Genomic DNA, 21953 nt, shown 5'->3' with positions numbered 1-21953 from the left:
TTTTGTTGTTGTTGTTGTTGTTCTTCTTCTTCTTCTTCTTATTATTATTATTATTATTATTATTATTATTATTATTATTATTATTAGCATTATTTAATGTCATTATTTTTTTCTATTTATTCAGAATATTCCTTTAATTGTTTGTTAATTTAAAATACAATTTTAAATAGCGTTTACCACAATTATATAGAACTTACAAATAAATCTTACCTTGTTTAAAAAATAAACACTACAATGTGATCTGTGAGCAGTGTTTTCTGCAGCCATTAAAATGACGACTGCTGGTCTGCATACCATCTCTTCATCATCATCATCATTAAGCTGTGCCCTGGGGAACTGATCTACTCCTGTAAATTTCTCATAAAGTTCTGCACAGTGGCAACTTCATTATTCTCCTACAGACCAGTGTGAGCTCATGAGGATTACGTCCCAATTCTTTTGGGCTGATTTCAGCTCCTTTTTTTGGAAGCTTATGTACATGATTTCACTCAAATGCAGGAAAATATTGGAATAATTAAAAAAAAATATATTCTGATCCAATCACCACTTTAAGCTTTAAGTGTGTTCGTCTAGATTTTCTTGCAGAAGGAGCACTTTTTTATTCACTGGTTTAAGGCATAGCTTTGTCAGCCTTCTGTTGGCAACAGCAGAAAAAGAGGGAATATAAGTGATCTGTTCAAAAAGCAGGAACCGCCACATCTCACATCTCTGTACTCACCTGGGCCTGAGCCTCGTCTTTCTTCACACCAATCCCAGAACCGAAAGTGATAAAGCCTCACAGGGGCAGACAGACGTGGCTTAGAGATTGGGCTTTTGCTTCTGACTGAGTGAAGATGGCTAGAAATGTGTTTGTAGAGCGAGTGTGTGTTTGTGCTGTCTGTATGAATGTGAGTTGGGTTATAGACAGCTAGATTAGGACTGGTGTGTGTGTGTGTGTGTGTGTGTATGTGTGTGGAGTAAATGTCTGTGGAGGGGAGATGAAGACAGATCTGAAGGTCTCTTCCAAGCCCCATGAGAGGAAGCTGAGAAGGAGATAAGGTGCATCAGCTTAATCCTTAAAAGTCAATATCTATACACACACACATGCACACACACACACACACACACACACACACACACACATTTCCAGTTTTCATAGTTAAGAGACCCTACACCTGCCAGAAGTAGCCTGTAGAAAGTATTTCTTTAAATAGTTCAAAAATAGTTTGAATTAGTTTTTTTTCTACTTACTTTCACTAAAGAACCCTTTATTTATATCTATATGGGGAAATTTAAATGTTCCCCCATAAAGCATCGTTAAAATGCCAGTATATGTCGAGTAAATAAACATTATTATGTTTAAAACAATATTAAGATACGCTCTGTGGGGTCCAAGCACTCGTCACAACTGGTGCCACCGGTGACCTTTTTCTTGTGGAGCAGTAACAAGATAAAAACACTGGATATGTTTGACTTATATGTAGCTCAGGAACCCTTTCAGTTGACTGATGGAAGCTGATTGGCTGAGGGTGGCCATGTTTTTATCCACTCATCATTAAAAAAAAAAAAAATCCATTCATAATACCTAGCGCACAACATCAGCTCAGATAGACGATCTGTCAGGACTTTGGCCACGTGCTTTTGTTGATGTTCTGTGTTCACGTGTCTGCCTCGCCCTTGTCTCTTCCTCCCTGCCTCTACTTACCTGTTCCTCATGTGTCTAATTGTGATTAATATTTAGTCGAGCCGCGTTGCCTTAAGCAGCGAGGAATCCTCTGTTGTCGTCGTCTGTTGTCCTGCTGTTGTCTGTTGTTGTCTGCTGTTGTCGTGGTCATCTGCTGTTGTCTGGTGTCTAGTCGGTGTCCCTGTTCTGTGTTTTTTATTTATTAAACCCTGTTTATTTTTACGCTATCCTGCATTTGGACCTATTTTATCCCCACGACGCTGACACGAACAGCTTAAAACAAACAGTTCATTTAAGCTGCAACAATCAGGACCAAATCTTCACAAACTTCCACAGGATCTTAAGCATGCTTTTCAAATCTAGTGCAAGTCTGTGGAAACTAATGAGGGTCATGGCTGCTTAATTAAACATAAGCTCCGGCCCACTAGAATTGATCAGCGTGGGAATGTGGTTACCATATTATCTCAATATTTTGTATTTTTAATTTTTTTTATTTAGGATTCGACTCTGCTGAGTATTTTTGACACATACTTTGTGAAGATACAGCAAAGAGATATAGAAAAGGTTTTGTGTCTCTATGAATATTTGCATTTATGGCATTTGGCTTCTTCTTTAGTGTCAATTTTAGGTGTCCATACAGTAAAAACATTAAGTCTGGAACCCCAAAAAAGAAGAAGAAGAAGAAGACTTCTTCTTCTTCTTCTTCTTCTTCTTCTTTTTCTTCTTCTTCTTCATTTTCATTTTAGGTGTCCATGTATTAAAGACATTAGTCTGGAATCCTAAAGAAGAACAACTACAAGAAGAACAACAACATGAAAAAGATGATATGACAACATGATATGACAATATCTTAGCGAGACCAATGCAATTCATAAACAACTCAGTACATGAACAGTAACAATAGGAGAACTTTACTGTTTTTTTGAAGGATTGGTTCTTCTTCTTCTTTTTCTTCTTCTTCTTCTTGTTTCTTCTTCAGTCATTTTTAGGTGTCCATGTACTAAAGAAATTAGTGCAGAATTTTAAAAAATAGAGGAACAGTATTTTTTCTAGAATTGGTTCTTCTTCTTCTTCTTCTTCTTCTTCTTCTTCTTCTTCTTCTTCTTCTTCATTTTCAACAATAACAAAAAGAAGACAAAATGGAAAAAGAAGAGCTGATGCCTCAATGTGTTAACTTGTTCTTACTGATTTGCTCTTTAATATCCAGAACGTACACTTAAGACGTTTTACGCATTGACATTACACTGAATTATATGTGAATAATGTTCCTATTTCCCACCTTTTCAAATCATAAACCAGTCATAAGGTATTTTATAGTTTTAATAGTAATTGTATTACTTTCATCATTACTTTATTAATTCCAGTGTCTTAAGACTTTGTCCTTGTCTTTGGTTAAATTGGCATAGTATTTATTTACCCAAAATAACAAGCCAGTATTTTTGCACCACAATACTACCTGGTTACTCTGATACAAAGTTTTTTTTTTTGTTTTTTTTTTTTTACCGTAATGTAATCAGTGCTCTTCATTTCATATTAATTATGTGTCATTTTGCTAATGGGTTCTAGCCAAGTGACTCTCAAAGCATCTGCAGATAGATGCATTTTACCTGTGGGATGGTGAGGAGTGACTGAAATTATATTAGAGTTTATTGCATTATGTTTACAATGCTGTGCAGAAAGAGAGCGCTCTTCACACACACACACACACACACACACACACACACACACACAAGTGGAATGAGTTTCATTCCTCCAGGGCGCTGTGTTAAATAAATGGTCCTCCAGGCCCACTCGGAAGAAAGCGAAATGATCATATCATTAAACATAATAGATCTGTCATGAAAAACAAGACCATATTCACGGTGCTACATTCAAGTAGCAGCCGAGACAAAATGATGCATCGCGTTAACGGCGTAGTAAAAGTGTGTAGCTCAAAGGTTATGATATCTTTTATAATTCATAAGGCAAGATGTTGCTATGAACTGTTTCAATTGGACTGCATTTTCCCTGAGATGTGCATGTTTTTGGTCATAAAATCATAATAAAAAGCTATAAAACTATTCAAATCCATGTGCATTGATATTTTGCAATTTAGGAGTCATCCAAGCATAGAGTTAAATACACTGCTACGATTTTCTGAAGACGTCAGCGAGCGTGCAACAGGGAGTAGTAATGACAGGCGAGGTGGCCAAGACAAAGCACAAGGAGAGACAGAATAGAGCTCTGAGAGCTGGAGAATAAGGAAATGATGAAGGGCTACCCCACGGCGTTGAAGTAAATGTGTTCTGAAATGCCGAAAACACAGAAAAACAACTGTTGGATGATAAAGAATGAAACCTTAAAGGTGTACCGGAATGATTTCTAGCTATAAAGTGCGGTTCTGTTTCATTCCTTAAATTTCCACCATCATCTTCTTACACGGTGAGTGCACTTACTGAAAGCTTGTCTTCCAGATGTTGTGACATAACTCATAACTCAGAAATGTCCTCAGAAGCAATGCCTCGTCTGTAATGGTACACTTCGACATCACGGACAACATCTGAGGCTTCCTTGGTGCATTACTGTCAGCGGAGGTTACATCACAAGTTTACAATATCAATCATAGACATGTTCTACAACAGAGAAAAAAAAACAAGCGGCCTTTTAACGCACGCTCTGGTAGCTGAGAAGGAAATATTTTGCAAGCATTCTGCCAACAGGTTCCTCAACAAGAACGTGTCTCAAAGATTTACACAAGCTTCCTGTAAGTAACAGGTTAAAAAGTAAAGATGCTTGATGCTGTGTATCTGTGTTTTAATCCTTGGCTTGCTGGAACAAGAAATGAAAATGTTTTTATTCTGCTGTCATTTTGGGTTTACACTGTATGATTAGTATCTCGAATTTGCTGTCTCAGAGAGTAATAAATTACTTATTCAGCCATGATTTGAAACTAACTGGTGGCCAATGTAACACCACTGGGTACAAGGATAGCTGAAAATAAAAGTCTGGAATTATCAAAAATTTCCTTTGGTGCTTGGACCCCTAAAAAAAAGAGTCCAATCTGAATCATTATACTTATATACGCTTAACCGAACTACCTCGGGTCACGGGGAGCCTGTGCCTATCTCAGGCGTCATCGGGCATCAAGGCAGGATACACCCTGGACGGAGTGCCAACCCATCACAGGGCACACACACTCTCATTCACTCACATGCTCACACACTATGGACAATTTTTCCAGAGATGCCAATCAACCTACCATGCATGTCTTTGGACCGGGGGAGGAAACCGGAGTACCCGGAGGAAACCCCCGAGGCACGGGGAGAACATGCAAACTCCACACACACACACAAGGCGGAGGCGGGAATCGAACCCCTAACCCTGGAGGTCTGAGGCAAACGTGATAACCACTAAGCCACCGTGCCCCCGATAAACATTGTTATTATTACAAAAAATAAATTTGTAGTTTCCACTGCCCACTTTTCATATCAATTTCCATCAACGTTACACACTCTAAGAAATAAAGGTGCCAAAATCGACTTTTCCTTCTGGCTCTGGTGGCACCATCAAAAGTTAGAACCTTCGGTACCTTCTGTTTCAGCGATCTTTCACCTGGGAATTAACTTAAGCTTAAAAGGTACATCAGGTGTCTTCAAAATCTGGTTATGTGCTTTGAAATAAATATGAAAGGTATAATGATTCATTGTAAAGAAGAAACATACAATTTGGTGCCTGTATATAAGGGTATAGTGTAAGGCATTTCATTCCATCATTATCTTTGATATATCAGTGTACAATATTTTAATTAATAATCTTTGGTACTGAAAAGTTTTTTACCCAAAAGAATGGATCTGCAATTTGAAGGTTAGACCACACACCAACCCCATGACAATAACTCAATAATTTGACTCTGCTAGATATGTCTATGGAAAGGATGACAGTAAAAATGGACTTTTTGTTATCAGGATGTTTTCAGAACTCTCTTTCCAGAGATGGTGTAATGCAGATTATCTGCAGTATTCAGTGGAAAAAACTAATGTAATCTCGCATTGCTTTAATCAAATATAATGTGATTAGGAAATGTGCAGTTTAATTAACTACTACTGTGTTAATACTCATACAGAGGATTGGGATTCCTAGTAACCACTTAACAGTGGAACTGACAGAACATGTAGACCACACATCCTTCACTGGAAATGAAAGACACTGTGACCACACCTCCTTTACTTGGACCTGACAAACTCATAGGTCACAGGATTGAAAGACACAGAAGCCACACCACCTTCAGGGATATACCTCTATTACTTGGACTAAAAGACAAAGAAACCACAAGTTCTTCATGGGCCACACGGGATGCACTTTCTTCCAGGGATTTCAAAACAGCGTAACAGATATTGCGTCATCGTGTAGGCGTGGCCTATTTGATAATCTAACCCTAACCCTAACCGTAGTTTTTGGTTGTTTATTTGTTTTTGAAAATAGCTTAACAGTAAGATAATAAAGCATGATAGATATAAAATATAAAATCTACCTGTATGACTGTTTTGTCCTTCATTATCCATCGTAGGTATGCTCTTTTTTTTTAAAGAGGGCTTTTTTCCAATAGCTCCAGAAACACGCCCACTTTACGTCGTGGTAACGAAACCCCTGGAATTTAGTGAATGCCGGCTCCACACCTCATTCACTTGGAGACACAAGTCTGAAAGACACAAAAGATACATCTCTTTCAGGGGACAGAACTCTTTTTAAAAAAAAAGCCACACCTCCTTAACTTTGACTGAAAGACTAAGAAAATCCATACCTCGTCCAGGGGCCATACCTCATTCACTTGAATTGAAAGACTCAGAAGCCACACCCTCTTTATAAGCCACACCTCTTTCACTTCAGATGTAAGACTCACACTCTCACTCTCATTTTCATTTTCATTTTCTACCGCTTATCCAAACTACCTCGGGTCACGGGGAGCCTGTGCCTATCTCAGGCGTCATCGGGCATCAAGGCAGGATACACCCTGGACGGAGTGCCAACCCATCACAGGGCACACACACACTCTCATTCACTCACGCAATCACACACTACGGACAATTTTCCAGAGATGCCAATTAACCTACCATGCATATCGTTGGACCGGGGGGAGGAAACCGGAGTACCCAGAGGAAACCCCCAAGGCACTGGGAGAACATGCAAACTCCACACACAAAAGGCGGAGGCGGGAATTGAACCCCCAACCCTGGAGGTGTGAGGCGAACGTGCTAACCACTAAGCCACCGTGCCCCCCAAATGTAAGACTAAGAAGCCATATTTCCTTTAAAGGCCAGACCTTTTTTACTTGCACTGAAAGACACAAAGCCATACCTCCTCCAGAGGCCACATCTCCTTCAGAAGCCACAGGTGAAATGAAATCACTTCAAATAAAGACTAGAAATCCATATTTCATTCTGAGGCCACACCTCTTTTATTCGGTCTGAAAAATACAAAAGGTACACCTTCATCAGTGGCCACACCTGCTTTACTTGGACTGGAAACCACAGAAGCCACACCTCCTTTACTTGGAGTTAAAGACAGAATAGTCACACCTCCTTTACTTGGAGTTAAAGACAGAATAGTCACACCTCCTTTACTTGGAGTTAAAGACAGAATAGTCACACCTCCTTTACTTGGAGTTAAAGACAGAATAGTCACACCTCCTTTACTTGGAGTTAAAGACAGAATAGTCACACCTCCGTTACTTGGCGTTAAAGATAGAATAGTCACACCTCTGTTACTTGGAGTTAAAGACAGAATAGTCACACCTCCGTTACTTGGAGTTAAAGACAGAATAGTCACACCTCTGTTACTTGGAGTTAAAGACAGAATAGTCACACCTCCTTTACTTGGAGTTAAAGACAGAATAGTCACACCTCCTTTACTTGGAGTTAAAGACAGAATAGTCACACCTCCTTTACTTGGAGTTAAAGACAGAATAGTCACACCTCCTTTACTTGGAGTAACGCATCTTTCACTAATACTGACAGAAACACACAGACCATACCTCATTTACTTAGACTGACAGACCCACAGAGACCATGCTTCCTTCACTTCCACTGTTTATACATGCATATGTTTTACTTTTTAGTCCCATTTTCCAGAGTCAAGAACCTTTAATTGTAATCTCATCCATATACATGTACAGGTGACACAGTAAAATTCTCCAGAACTATGGTGCTACATAAAACAACACAGAGCTAAGGACTTAAAGTAAGTTGTTCTAGCCACATAATCGTTTGAAAACTAGTGCAAAAACAATGCATGACAAAATAGAGAGACAATACAAAACACTACATGACAGATACTGTACACTGCCGACCAGTGTACAGACTGTAATTAAGCAGGGTTAGGATTAGGGTTAGGGTTATGGTTAGGGGTTAGTGTGTGTGTCAGTTTGGTTTGGTAGCAGTTCTGGGTGTTGAGGTGTCTGAATGCTTGAGGAAATAAATTGTTACACAGTCTGGGTGTGAGGAATGCTTCAGAATCTTTCTTCGTGGGTGAGTGGGGTCACCCACGATGCTGTTGGTTTTGTGGATGCAGGATGTGGTATAAATTGTCTGTGATATAAGAAAGAGAGACTCAGATGTCCTTCTCAGCTGTCCTCACTATACACTGTGGGAACTTGTGGTCCGAGGTGCTGCAATTCCCAAACCAGACAGTGATGCAGCACAGTTATGATGCTCTCAGTGGTCCCTCTGTAGAACGTGGTCAGGATGCCGGAGAGAGATGGGCTTTCCTCAGACGTTGTAAGAAGTCAAGATGCTTTTGGGCTATCTTGGTGATGGTGCTGGTGCTGGCGTTGAGTGACCAGGTGAAGTGAACACAGAGGATCTCCACAGAGGATCATCAATTACATTTAAAAACTATTTTTTTATATATATTTTATTTATATGCATTTATAAAACATTTTCACTACACTAATTTGCAAACTCTAAAAATAAAAGTTATGTTACAATATATCAAAGCTAATGTTTGGTTAGAGTTAGCGTTCAAACTTTTTTATTACTACAGTATACTGCAGAGGTGGGAGTAAGTCACACATGTGCAAGTCACAAGTAAGTCTCAAGTCATGAATGTCAAGTCAAAGTCAAGTTGAGTCTTTTTTAATATTTGTCAAGCAAGTCTCAAGTCTCAAATTTGCAATTTAAGTCTGACTCGAGTCAAGTCATATGACTCGAGTCCCCTATCTCTGCTATACTGTAAACCCAGGGGGCAGGTTAAGGTTGTGAAGGGGTTGGATTTCACATTTGGAAATGAAAATGGTATATTTAATCATTCATTTGAGAATCTGGGGGGCACGGTGGCTTAGTGGTTAGCACGTTCGCCTCACACCTCCAGGGTTGGGGGTTTGATTCCCGCCTCCGCCTTGTGTGTGTGGAGTTTGCATGTTCTCCCCGTGCCTCGGGGGTTTCCTCCGGGTACTCCGGTTTCCTCCCCCGGTCCAAAGACATGCATGGTAGGTTGATTGGCATCTCTGGAAAATTGTCCGTAGTGTGTGAGTGTGTGAGTGAATGAGAGTGTGTGTGTGCCCTGCGATGGGTTGGCACACCGTCCAGGGTGTATCCTGCCTTGATGCCCGATGACGCCTGAGATACATAGGCACAGGCTCCCCGTGACCCGAGGTAGTTCGGATAAGCGGTAGAAAATGAGTGAGTGAGAGACTTGAGAATCTTTCATTTTTTTTTAATTGTTACATTTTTTAATTTGCTATTCATTCATTCATTCATCTTCTATCGCTTATCCGAACTACCTCGGGTCACGGGGAGCCTGTGCCTATGTATCTCAGGCGTCATCAGGCACCAAGGCAGGATACACCCTGGACGGAGTGCCAACCCATCGCAGGGCACACACACACACACTCTCATTCACTCACACTCTCACACACTACGGACAATTTTCCAGAGATGCCAATCAACCTACCATGCATGTCTTTGGACCGGGGGAGGAAACCGGAGTACCCGGAGGAAACCCCCGAGGCACGGGGAGAACATGTAAACTCCACACACACAAGGCGGAGGTGGTTTTTAATTTGTTAAATTAAGAAAAAAATATGTTGCTACATTTACAGCATTTATCTGGAGTGACTTACATCTATATCATTTATATAGCTAAGCAATTATGGGGTTAAGGACCTTGCTCAGGGAGCCAGGAATAGCAACTTAGGGGTCCCTGGGGTTCAACTATCCAACCAGTAGTCCAAGACCTTAACCACTAAGCTACGCCCCAAGTCCAGTTACGATTACATCAGCTTTATTCATTGAAACAATTCCAGGCTGCAGTGTCCTGTTTCCTCTAAGCCATCACCAAAATCCAACCACATTATCTAGATTCTGGTGTTTAATATTGTCTAGTTTTTTTTTATTAGAATTATTAATCCATAATATCTAAACTGGTACATAATACCAATACCTAATACAAGTGCTATCACTGATCTGATTTCCTCTGCTGAGAAGTGTCCTGCATGTCCTCCATGTGTCTATCTGGGTTTTCTTTGGGTTCTTCATTTCCACGCTAACCAGTATAAAGCCCTCACTAAAGATGAATAAATGGATGAAATCATAAAAAAAGATGCAAACTTTAAACTCCACCACAACTCTAACATTTGCACGTTGACTGTTGTAACTTTACATAGCACTCGAGCTCCTCATTTGGCTCCATCGTCTTCTGATCTTACATCATTGTCATTACGAGAGAGTGAACAAACTGATGCCTCTAAATCCCCTCAAACCGGATTCAGAATCAGTACCGAATCCTTTGAGACTCAAAATGTGTCTGTTTCCACCTCTTCACTTATCTTTTTCCTTATTTTTTCTACATCTACATATTCTTGTTTTAAGCCGCACTCAACCTTTTTCCTATTTGTTTTTTTTTTGTTGTTGTTGTTGATATTTACAGCATTTAGCAGACGCCCTTATTCAGTGCGACTTACATTTTCTATCTCATTTTTATACAACTGAGCAATTGAGGGTTAAGGGCCTTTCTCAGGGGCCCAGCAGTGGACGTAGGAATCGAACTAACAACCTTCCGATTGGTAGTCCAACACCTTAACCACTAGGCTACTACATGCCCGATGTTAATGTTGTTCCTGCATTTTATTTATCTCATTCTGTTTTTTCCTTTTATTCAGTTGGTCAGACCAAAGTACACATTTGGACAATTGCCACACACACACACACACACACACACACACACACACCCTGTGGCAGTATCCAGGCGCGGATGGTTCACCCCGCTGCACCATTTTGTCCCCTGATAGTGGCATTGGCAACTTGTCACCGCTATTGATTTCTCTTAAACTTCAATTTACATGGATATTTGTGGGTGGCCCTCGGGCAAGCAGCGTCCCCAAGGACTGTCCAACATCCGAGCCCACCTACACACAACCACACTTGTACACACACACACACACACACACACACACACACATACACATACACATACCCTACAGCCTGCATGGAAAGGTTCCTGTCATAAAATTGCACCCCAAAGTGACTTATGCTGTCTGACATCAGCAAATATGCCATGTTTTCAAATGTACATTTGGTTTTGTTTTTTTTCTGTAAATGTCACCGAGTAGTCGTAGTGTTCATATTTCAAATAAAGCCTAATGATATTTGACAAGGAAAAAAATAACCTTTTGTTTTGTTAGGAAAATGTCAGCATCACTGGATGGTATGTTTACAATTATTTCAGTTCAGCATTCTGTCGATTTGAATCGCAGGACACACACACACACACACACACACACAGACACAGTCTGCAAGAGCGAGGTTCCTCATGACATACATGAAGAACATATGTTTAAAAGGTGTTGCTAGTTTGCTATTTCATACAGAATTTTTCTTCAGTTTCTTTTTTATTGGACAATTCTGTTGGATTCTTTAATCTGACTGGTCAGGTGTTGTTAAAATTTCTACAACATCAATTCTGAGAGCAGTTTAAGCTGTTCAGTAATGTTATCATTTCTATAGTATTTACCCAAAGACACACCAAATAATTTGAAGTCTATAATTAACAGGTTACAAAATGTGTCTAATTACTGAACTTTTTTGTAAGTCTTAAGTTTATGGATGTAGTCTCCTGTTTTAATGCTTTGCAACAGTGAGATTTCCGACATGGTTTTTGTTTTTTAAATAACCTGATTATTATGAAGTTATGCTTTTTTTTGGTCTTATTTATCCAAAAGAGATAAACAAAAAAGGCTAATGTGGGGAAAATGATGTACAGCTGCTATAATCGAAGTGTTAAGAGGAACTAAATGTGGTATTGGTGGCTCAAGTGGTTAAAGGTCTGTGTTGATGCTTGGTGAATCAGGGGTCAAGCCCCAGCACTGCCAAGCTGCCACTGTTGGGCACTTTAGCAAGGCCCTTAACCCTCTCTGCTCCAGGGGCGCTGTATCATGTTGGGTACTTTAGCAAGGCAACAGCAGTTCTCCTTCATCCCATCATCCCATCATTGATTATTTCTCAGCAACAGTTAAACACCCAAGTGGATAATTCCTTACTGAGTCTTTTTACAATAACGGAAAGATCTTTTTCTAGAAAGGTTAACAGATCAAGCTTTCATGCGAGATGTACTAGGTAAGTTGTTCTACATAAAGAATTTGAAGTGTGACAATGACACAAGCCAAATAAAGTGACGTGGAGATTAAACTCTCAGTAATAAGTTGGAATAAGTGGAGTAGATTCCCAGCATGTGTGTTTTGGCTGCTGCTGTTTCAGGTATGCAGTAGAGCATGTCTAAACCACGTCTGCTGTTAAAGTCATTCTGTAGCGTGTTCGAAAGCGCATGATTGACCTTCCCTTGGGATGTTTGGTACTTTAGTAGCATTTACATTTCTATTCATCAGATGCTTTTATCCAAAGAGACTTTGAAATGAGATCGGAAACAATCCAAGCAGCTGAGCTTGTGTCAGTTAGGAGTTAGGAGTTTGTCTCAAGGCTCAAACAGAGGTTTGGATTTGATCTTTTACAAATAAATTAAAACCTAAATTCCTTTGTGAATACACATTTTTTGTAGGTCAGAGCTTTTATTTCTGGGCTGTTTAAATGTGTCATGAGTGCCAGAGAGCTGAGATGCCTTAAGGTTCTCAGATGTCTATCGCAGGAACACAGGTTATAAAACCTTTATGGAAATTCTCCTTGTATGGGACATCAGATCATTCACACACAATCATGGACACTTGAGGAGTAATATAATGTAATGTAGCCAATCCAACCCAACAACAATCATCAAATTCATATAGACCTTCTTCACTAACTAGGTAAGAAGACTCAGAATACCTCCTAAATAATCATCTACAGCAGGTTTGACTGGTGTTCAGTCCATCCAACTTGTCTAATCCAGATGTGTGTTCTTCATCCAATTCACAGCCAATCTGGTCTACACTTGATCCAGACTGCTGGAAAATGTGATTCGAGTGTGTTCATGTCCATCTTGTCGTGAGGCAGACAGTATGACTCACGCATAGTCCAACCACACACATACACACACACACACACACGGTTTAAATATCTAAAATGTTATACGGTTCAAATATGATGACCTTGTAAGTTGCCAGAGAAACCCACGTCTCCCAGCTGATGGAGAAGCGTTTGATCATGAGCAGGCTAAAGGGATTGAAAAGGATGATGCAGATGCTAAATTAAGAGTATTATTATTATTATTATTATTATTATTATTATTATTATTATTATTATTAGATGTGTTTATGTTTAAGTTACTTCTCAAGTGGAAACTTTCTCTGACTAGAACATCGTGGGAAGCTTCGCTGTCTCATCTCTGCAGGATCCTCGGTTTGATCATGGGCTCGTGTTAGTGCCTGTATTGTGCATGTTCTCTCTGTGCTGTGTGGGTTTCCTCTGGGTTCTCCGGGGTTTCATCTAATCTGTGTTTGTTGAATTGCTTCAATCTGTTGGTGCACATAGCAGCGTGCGCAATGTGTTGCACCTAGACCAGGATAAACTGCTCGCTGTCAATATACGAATAAAAACAGATTTTACATCATTTCATTTATACACTTCCAAAACATTCAACACAAAAACAGTGAACATTTTTTTTACCTATACTTTTCCTACTTTAATGTGGCACATTTTTTAGATAAGGGCGGGGCTAGAGATTAAATAAAGGTAGGTGAGTCTGACGTCACAAAGCTCCTCGCGTTATGGTTGGTTATGGTTTGCATATTCAGTAGAGAATCGATGCGATTGGATAGCAGAGAGTCTCAAAATAATAAAAAAAATCAATCTCCGAGCTGCAGAAAAACTGGAAGCGTTTCGGTACAGAGCTTTAACCCGAGTGAGGTGCCAATGAGACGCTGCGTAAAGAGAGAGGCAGTTAGAGAGCAGTTTCTACACAGAGGTGAAGCAGTAAAGGACAGACGCACGGACACTGAGCGGATGCGGTACGGAGCTTCTCCGATGCGCCGCGCTCAGCGAACCTGAACAAGTTTTGTGTGTGCGTGTGTGTATGTGTGCATGTGTGTGTGTGTGTGTTTCTTGCCGAAAAGCCCGAGCACATCAACTTGTCCCGATCCGCTCTGATGGCTTCAATACTCGGCGGCAGCGGCGGCGGTGCGGGAAGCAGCCAGATCAGGTGCAAGTTCAAACGGAGAAGGAGGAGAAGATCCAAGCGCAAAGGTAAAGTCGATTTGTTTTAAATATATATATATTTACATATATATCTCACACGCAATTTATTTTCTTTTTTTTTTTAAGAAAAACATAATGTTCTCTGAAGCCGTATGTGTCCCGCGCGTCAGTGTCATTCATTTGGAGCAAGAGGTCAACAAAACCGTTCCACCATCACAATATGGTTTTATTAACTGGTTTATTCTATTTTATTTAAGTTACCAAGTGTGCCCTGTGTGTTTGTGTGTATGTGTGTATGCGTGTGCATATATATATATATGTGTGTGTGTGTGTGTGTGTGTGTGTGTGCGCGAGAGAGAAAGAGAGCGCTTGTGTTTGTGCGTTTTGTGCCGGCGCGATGGTGCGATGGTGTCCTGCGCGTAACGCACACTTGAGCATCTACCTTTGTTTTTTTTTTTTTTTTTTATGTTTTTTTTCTTTTTTTTTATTCTCACTTTCTTGGTGAAAACGTGCCTTCTTTAGAGAAAAAGCTCTGTTTTCCTTTTGTTTATCCAAAATCTGTAGTGAGCTGGCGTCAGGCGTTCAGAAGCACACGCGCAGATCTTGTGCGTAATTCTGCATTTTGGTGCGTAATGTCTGTCGTCGCGCGTTTCCACTCGCAAACAAATCAGCGTTTATGTAGTGATTATAAGGCTTGGTATCATAACATAACATAACATGCCATAACATAACCATGACATGACATGTCACCCTGTGTGAGTCCTGTCCAGTTTTAAAACAGAGCACAGGTTTATAATCCATGCCGTTCTACACCCGGAGTAGTCAGTCTGCTTCTATTGTCCTTTTCTAACGTGTTGCTGTTAGAGCTTATTAGAAATCACATTAGGGCTCATTAGGATGTCTGAGACTGTAAGGTCAGACATATTCAATGCAAGGGCATCTGACTGCTGGTCGTCTGTGAGATATTAGAGCAACTTTTATTAGGTGTGATATTGATGCACTTCTATACAGTAGGTTATATCTTGCATAGAAATCATGCACTTTGATATGAATGATTACTTCTTTCAGTATACTTCATTAAAATATTATTAAATTAAATTAATATTTAATTATTATTATTATTATTATTATTATTATTATTATTATTATTGTTGTTGTTGTTGTTGTTGACCAATGTCTTATAAGTCAACACATTCCACAGAAAAAAAAAAAAACTTGTTGCACACGGTTACAGAATTCCCCTTTTTCACCCCTCCATTATCAGGCCTCTTTTCTTGCCACCTCGTTGCGTGATCACCTCTGAAATTTCATCACAAGCGCTGAGGAATAAACAAAGTACAGGCCTAGGTGAGTGACAGCAACTGTGGCGTTTTTCCATGTCTCTGCAGTGGCAGTGGTAATAAACGATGGCGCCCGCCAGCGCCTGGGTATCAGGGACACCTCTGAGTTCAGCATGACAGGCGCGTGTGTGTGTGTGTGTGTGTGTGTGTGTGTGTGTGTGTGAGAGAGAGAGAGAGAGAGAGAGTCAAAGACAGAGAAAGAGAGACAGTTGCTTATCACCTGTCCTGACAGACCCCTGGGGCTGATAACGTGTTGCTGATCAGACCTCCTGCTTCTTACACACTGCCTGTATCTGAAGCTCCTTCACTTTGACTGACAGGAACGTGTTTATTTTTCATGGCACTTATTTCCTGCTTTCATATTTTTCACATCATTTGACAAATTTACAGAAATGTGGTCATTTTGATTAGAAATTGATCCAAATTGCACTCGGCTTGTGATATGCCGTCGATTTATGTCAGTTCTCTGTTCTTTTAGACTGTAATACTCCCATTTTTTTCTTCACACACACACTTCTAACAGATAGCGTTAGAGGATTTTATTCAATTTGCTTGTCACATATGCCAGCGGTGGTCTCGGGTGTATAAATAACACGCTTTCAAATATGACCACAGTGTTGAGAAAAGTGTGATATAAACAGACCCCTTTATTATTATTATTATTATTATTATTATTATTATTATTATTATTATTATTATTATTATTATTATTATGACTAAAGCAGAGTCCTGCCCTTTAACCCATGATATTAAACCTGGGTAATTGAGAAAAGATAAGTGCAGTGCTGAGTCAAATGTATTTACATAATGGAAGTGACAGAAATGGTCACAGAGCATTAAGCATTGCATATGAACATTGTGTGTGTGTGTGTGTGTGTGTGTGTGTGTGTGTGTGTGTGATTGCCAATTTCCCAGCTGAGCTGATGGGCTGCGATGGTTACCGTTTCCTTCATACTCCGAAACCCAAATACCTAAATACACTCGCTCAGTAAGTTTGTCAAAGCGTTACAAGATTGCTTCATTTCCTCAGGAACAGAACACACACTTATCTGAGAACAGCAGTATTTTTTTTGGCAGCTCGGTTTGAAAAGCCGTGTCTCTTATTCAGCATTTTTTATCATTATGTTACGTTACGTTATCGCCGTGATTCAGATTTTCATCAGAATAATAGAAGGCGCACTCAGAGGAATGTCGACTCAATTAATCCCACAAAGCCGCATGACGTCAGCGCATTGTTTTAACTTTTCCCGCCCTAATCTCCGATAATGGAGATGGAAGGATAAATCTATGTGTTATTCTAATATACTTCGCTTCTTTCCACAGCTGAATCAATTACGTTTATAGTCCTCTTGGCAAATGGCCGGCATTGTTGTTGTTGTTTTTTTTTTTTTGTTTTTTTTTTTTCCGAGATTATCCTGTGACACTGTGCACTTTAATGCACTTGATGCTACAGATTAGAAAAACAATTACAATCTACTGTATGAAGCCAGAGCAGATTAATATTTTTCCCTGATTATAATACGTTGTGGTGTGTTAATGTTCATTTTAGGGACAGAAGATTAACCATGTGATTAACACAGAAACAGAGTCACAAACTAGACATCACACCTTTTGCTTCTCTCGGCACGTCTCCGAGGCCGAGATGGACACGTGCGACTCGGTTCTTCACTTTTACTGAATTTAGCAGCGTTTCAAAAGACAAGATTCAATATTTTGTCTCCTGCACATACTTGTGTGAAATGGAATGAAAACCCGGCCTCCTCCTTACACGGTGTCTATAAAATACTAGAAAGAGATAATAAATATCAAGAAAGAAATGGAATATGGCTCACGTGCAAAAGGTGATGTACAAAATGTGCAGTTGTGATAAAAGTAGAAACAGTAAACCGTTTGTTTAAACCAGATCTACACCGTGTCTAAAATTACAAACCTTTTGTCAGTATTTCTGGGCCGCTGCTACACAACACGGACAAATTCATCACATCGGGATTGTATTTACATCTATCTATCTGTCTGTCTGTCTGTTTGTCTGTCTGTCTGTCTGTCTGTCTGTGTTTCTGTCTGTCTGTCTGTGTTTCTGTCTGTCTGTCTGTCTGTCTGTGTTTCTGTCTGTCTGTCTGTCTGTGTTTCTGTCTGTCTGTCTGTATTTCTGTCTGTCTGTCTGTGTTTCTGTCAGACTGTCTGTCTATCTGTCTGTCTGTCTGTCTGTCTGTCTGTCTGTGTTTCTGTCTGTCTGTCTGTGTTTCTGTCTGTCTGTCTGTCTGTGTTTCTGTCTGACTGTCTGTCTGTCTGTCTGTCTGTGTTTCTGTTTATCTGTCTGCCTGTGTTTCTGTCTGTCTGTCTGTGTTTCTGTCTGACTGTCTGTCTGTCTGTCTGTCTGTCTGTCTGTGTTTCGGTCTGTCTGTCTGTCTGTCTGTCTGTGTTTCTGTCTGTCTGTTTTTCTGTCTGTCTGTGTTTCTGTCTGTCTGTGTTTCTGTCTGTCTGTCTGCCTGTGTTTGTGTCTGTCTGTGTTTCTGTCTGTCTATTTATCTATCAAAATACTCTGTCTGTCTGTCTGCCTGTCTGTCTGTCTATCTGTCTATCAAAATACTCTATCTATCTATCTATCTATCTATCTATCTATCTATCTATCTATCTATCTATCTATCTATCTATCTATCTATCTATCTATCTATCTATCTATCTATCTATTTGTCTATATCTACATAGGTTGGTGTAGTTAGATAGATCTATATGAATAGAGGGAGGGATAAAAAGAGAGAGAAGTGTATAAAAAAGAAATCAAACTGTTGAACTTGTGTCATGGTTAAAAACAACATTTTAATTATTTGCCATTTTATGAAATGTCCCTCAGAAAATCTTTAAAACATCCACAAGATTCAAAAACGTTTGTGAACCATAATGCCAACGCTCAGACCGGACATTTTTTCTCTCCGCACACTTCATTATGCAGCATATCAGAAAAGTCTAAATCATCCTCACGCCTCGTCCACGTCTCCCTGGACGTCAGCCGACCTCCTGAGCAAATAACGCACACGCTGAACCCTCGTGCTTCTCGCTGGTTCATGACCTCGCTGAAGAAATGCTGCATTGTTGTGCTTCAGTTCCTCTGCGTGACGCAGGGTTGCGGATGTTGTACGTATCGGTATGGATGCGGAGGATACGGAGGATGTATCCGGTGAGAATCGCATTCGTGTTCATGACTGTAAAATGTCAAGATGTCAAGCTGAGTTGTTAGTATTATTATTATTATTATTAGGATTATAATGTGACACATGGCCTAAAACAATGATCATGCTGAACGGTTCCTAGGAAGAATAACCAGGTTCACGAGGTGTGTCTGTCCTTAAACGTCCTCCTGTATCCTGTATGTCTTCTGAACGTGTCTAAGCAGGAAATGGAATAACAGTGAAAAGTCTTAGAAAGCATTTCAGTTTTGTTTCTCTGAGCGTTATAAGATCTGATCTAATAGTTGTGTAATAATCCATCTGCACCTCGATCCGTTATGGATTTATTATCATTAAGTGTTGATTATTATATTATCTAACATCTAATAAAACAGTAATTAGATTGTATATAAATGCTCGCTGAAGTCTACGAGTGTTTGTGTTGGTGGAGGAGTTTATGGAAAGCTTACACGCGTGTCAGTTGAAATAAATTGTCAGCAGTTACGTGATTAATTAATTCATGTAAAAATGAATGTGTTGTGAGAAACAAACAGATGTGGATGCTGCAGGTTGAGGTCAGGCTTCTGTAGCGTCTCACTGATATCATAGTGATGGCTGAAGACCTCAGTGGATTACGAGGGATTGTGTTTTGATGCTCCATGCTGGTTAGACTGGTCTCATAAGCCTCTCTCTCTCTCTCTCTCTCTCTCTCTCTCTCATTCTCCCTCCCTCCCTGTATCAGCCTGCCTGTCCCTCTCTCTCTCTTCTCTCTCTTTCTTTTTCTCTCTCTCTCTCTCTCTCTCTCTCTCTCTCTCTCTCGCTCTCATTCTCCCCCCTCCCTATATCAACCTGCCTGTCTCTCTCTTTCTCTCTTCTCTCTCTCTCTCTCTCTCTCTCTCTCTCTCTCTCTCTCTCTCTCTCTCTCTCTCTCTCTCTCTCTCTTTCTCTCTCTTTTTCTCTTTCTCTCTCTCTCTCCCTCCCTCCCTGTATCAGCCTGCCTGTCCCTCTCTCTGTCTTTCTCTCTGTCACACACTCTGTCTTTCTCTCACTCTTTCCCTGTGGGTAGTGGGTATCAGCCGGTCTGTCCCTCTCTCTCTCTCTTTCTCTCGTTCTTCCTTCCTCCCTCCCTTCCTCCCTCTCTCTCTCTTTGTATCTCCCTTTTGTATCTTTGTCTGTGTCTGTGTCTTTCTCTCTCTCTCTCTCTCTCTCTCTCTCTCTCTCTCTGTCTCTCTGTCTTTTTCCTCTGTGTCTCTGTTCCCGATCGAGACCCACAGCTCAAGAAGACGCGAGCTAGAACAAACACAATCCAGGGTATCATCGCTTCTTTCAACACTTTCCCCATTTCTGTCTCCTTCACATGGACAGAACATCCTCCCTGTGTGTGTGTGTGTGTGTGTGTGAAGATCTCTGCTAATATTCAGTATTCAGCATGAGGGAAAGAAAACAGATATACTTACATTTCGATCGGAAAAGGCTGCTATTTGTGTGCTTTGTTGATAAGAGGTTTTAGAGCAAGGTGCAAAGCCGCTGGCGTTTAAGAGGTTAATGAAGGTCATGAGCAGCACCAGGCTGTAGCTGCAGCGTCGACTTTCCCTTCGCAGACGCTTCCATGATTAACTGTGAAATCATCCTCCATTTAGGACACGCCGTCCTCCTCCGGACCGTTTGTCCAGTGAGGTAAAAAAAAAATATATATATATTGAATGGTTTCTGCTCCCTGAGGAAAACCGGCTGATAAAATGACCAAAGAAAGGAAGAGCACATCTTTACAAATTAGCATAATTACTCATTATCTCTTAATAGGCCCCGTTGGCTTTTTGAGACATGGCTGCTGGATTTCTGTTTAAAGTTCAGAGAGGAAAAAAAAAAACAAATTTCATGCTGAAACGTCTCAATAACACAGATGAGCTGGTGGGGTAATCGTCCGGTCGGGGTTTGGCCCTAGGTAAAAATGTTTAGATTTTAAAATCTTAACTCACAAGGAATAGAACCTTCTAGACGCTCTTGAAATAATATTAGAAAAAGCTAACAATTAAAAATAAGTAAGATTTGTTAATTTGCTGATTGTTAATATTACAATTTATCCTGAGATCCATGTAAAGTTTAATAAGAAACAAGCACTAGTTCTGATCCGATGCAAAAAAAACACACGCTTGCAGTCTCTTGATGTAAGATGTGTGTGTGTGTTTGTGTTTTTTATTTGTGTGGTATCTTGAAAAAAACCTTTATATTTGACGATCAATTTTAGATAATTTTTTTAAAACTGCTTCAATCCCCATTTCACCACCACAGCCTACAAATATGGCCGCCACGGCTTATAACACCCAGCAATGTCACACATGGGCTGCGTCCGAATATCCCCACTACTGTACTCTTCTATACAGTAGGCAAAAAGCAGGACAGTAAAGGAGTGTTATGTCTGATTTCTCAGTATTCATAAACCAGTAGGTTAGAAATACAAGCACTAGTTTGCATGAGAACTCTTATCTTCTCTGCCAGCCTGCCTAGCGTTCGTAGCGTAACAGCGTTAGCGTCTGTGTGAGGTGTCTGACCTTGTAGACATGCAGCGAGAATGATTCTACAAGTCCATGATCTGGAAAGCAGAAACCAGCTCTGTACTCTGTTCTCTGTACTGCACTGTAATGTGGGACACAAATCAATTAGCAAAGCCCATGAGCTAGCATCGACACCACACAGTGAAATAAGGCTAATGCTGCAGCACGTTTTGTATCAGGGAGAACGACACCGTTCTTTGAAGTGTGCCGGTAGTTACTGAGAGCTGATAATGTGTATGTGATCGTATATAAAGAACAAAAGAAAGAAGACATAAAAATCAATGGATTTTAAGGTGCAGGTTTATTCTTTGTCTTTATAAATTACTCCTGTGTCGTCAGTTATCAGCAATATGTATATATATATATATATATATATATATATATATATATATATATATATATATATATATATATATATATATAATAAAATCTATCTATCAGTTTTAAAATTGATAAATAAATATTTGTTTCTTCTGTCATTAGTGCATTTTATTAAACCATGGAAGTGATAAGCAGTTATTATTTCTCAAAAGGTTTTTTTATTATCCATTCTTAAAGCAGTTTAAGAGCTTTATATATATATATATATATATATATATATATATATATATATATATATATATATATATATA

At 39.8% G+C, this 21953-nt stretch overlaps 1 protein-coding gene across 1 annotated transcript in view; it reads left to right on the top strand.

The window, feature by feature from the left end:
- Positions 1–14185: 14185 nt before the first annotated feature.
- The window catches only part of adarb2 (adenosine deaminase RNA specific B2 (inactive)), a 221513-nt gene continuing 213745 nt past the window's right edge, over positions 14186–21953 (top strand). Inside the window, exon 1 of the mRNA XM_060869592.1 lies at positions 14186–14307. Within this exon, the coding sequence (XP_060725575.1) occupies positions 14211–14307 (97 nt within the window). The 5' untranslated portion in view covers positions 14186–14210. The remainder of the gene's footprint in view (positions 14308–21953) is intronic.

The sequence above is a fragment of the Tachysurus vachellii genome, chromosome 5, assembly GCF_030014155.1.
Source record: "Tachysurus vachellii isolate PV-2020 chromosome 5, HZAU_Pvac_v1, whole genome shotgun sequence".
Classification (NCBI taxonomy): Eukaryota; Metazoa; Chordata; class Actinopteri; order Siluriformes; family Bagridae; genus Tachysurus; species Tachysurus vachellii.
The sequence above is the reverse complement of the archived record's forward strand: the minus strand, read 5'-3'. Positions and strand labels throughout refer to the sequence as shown.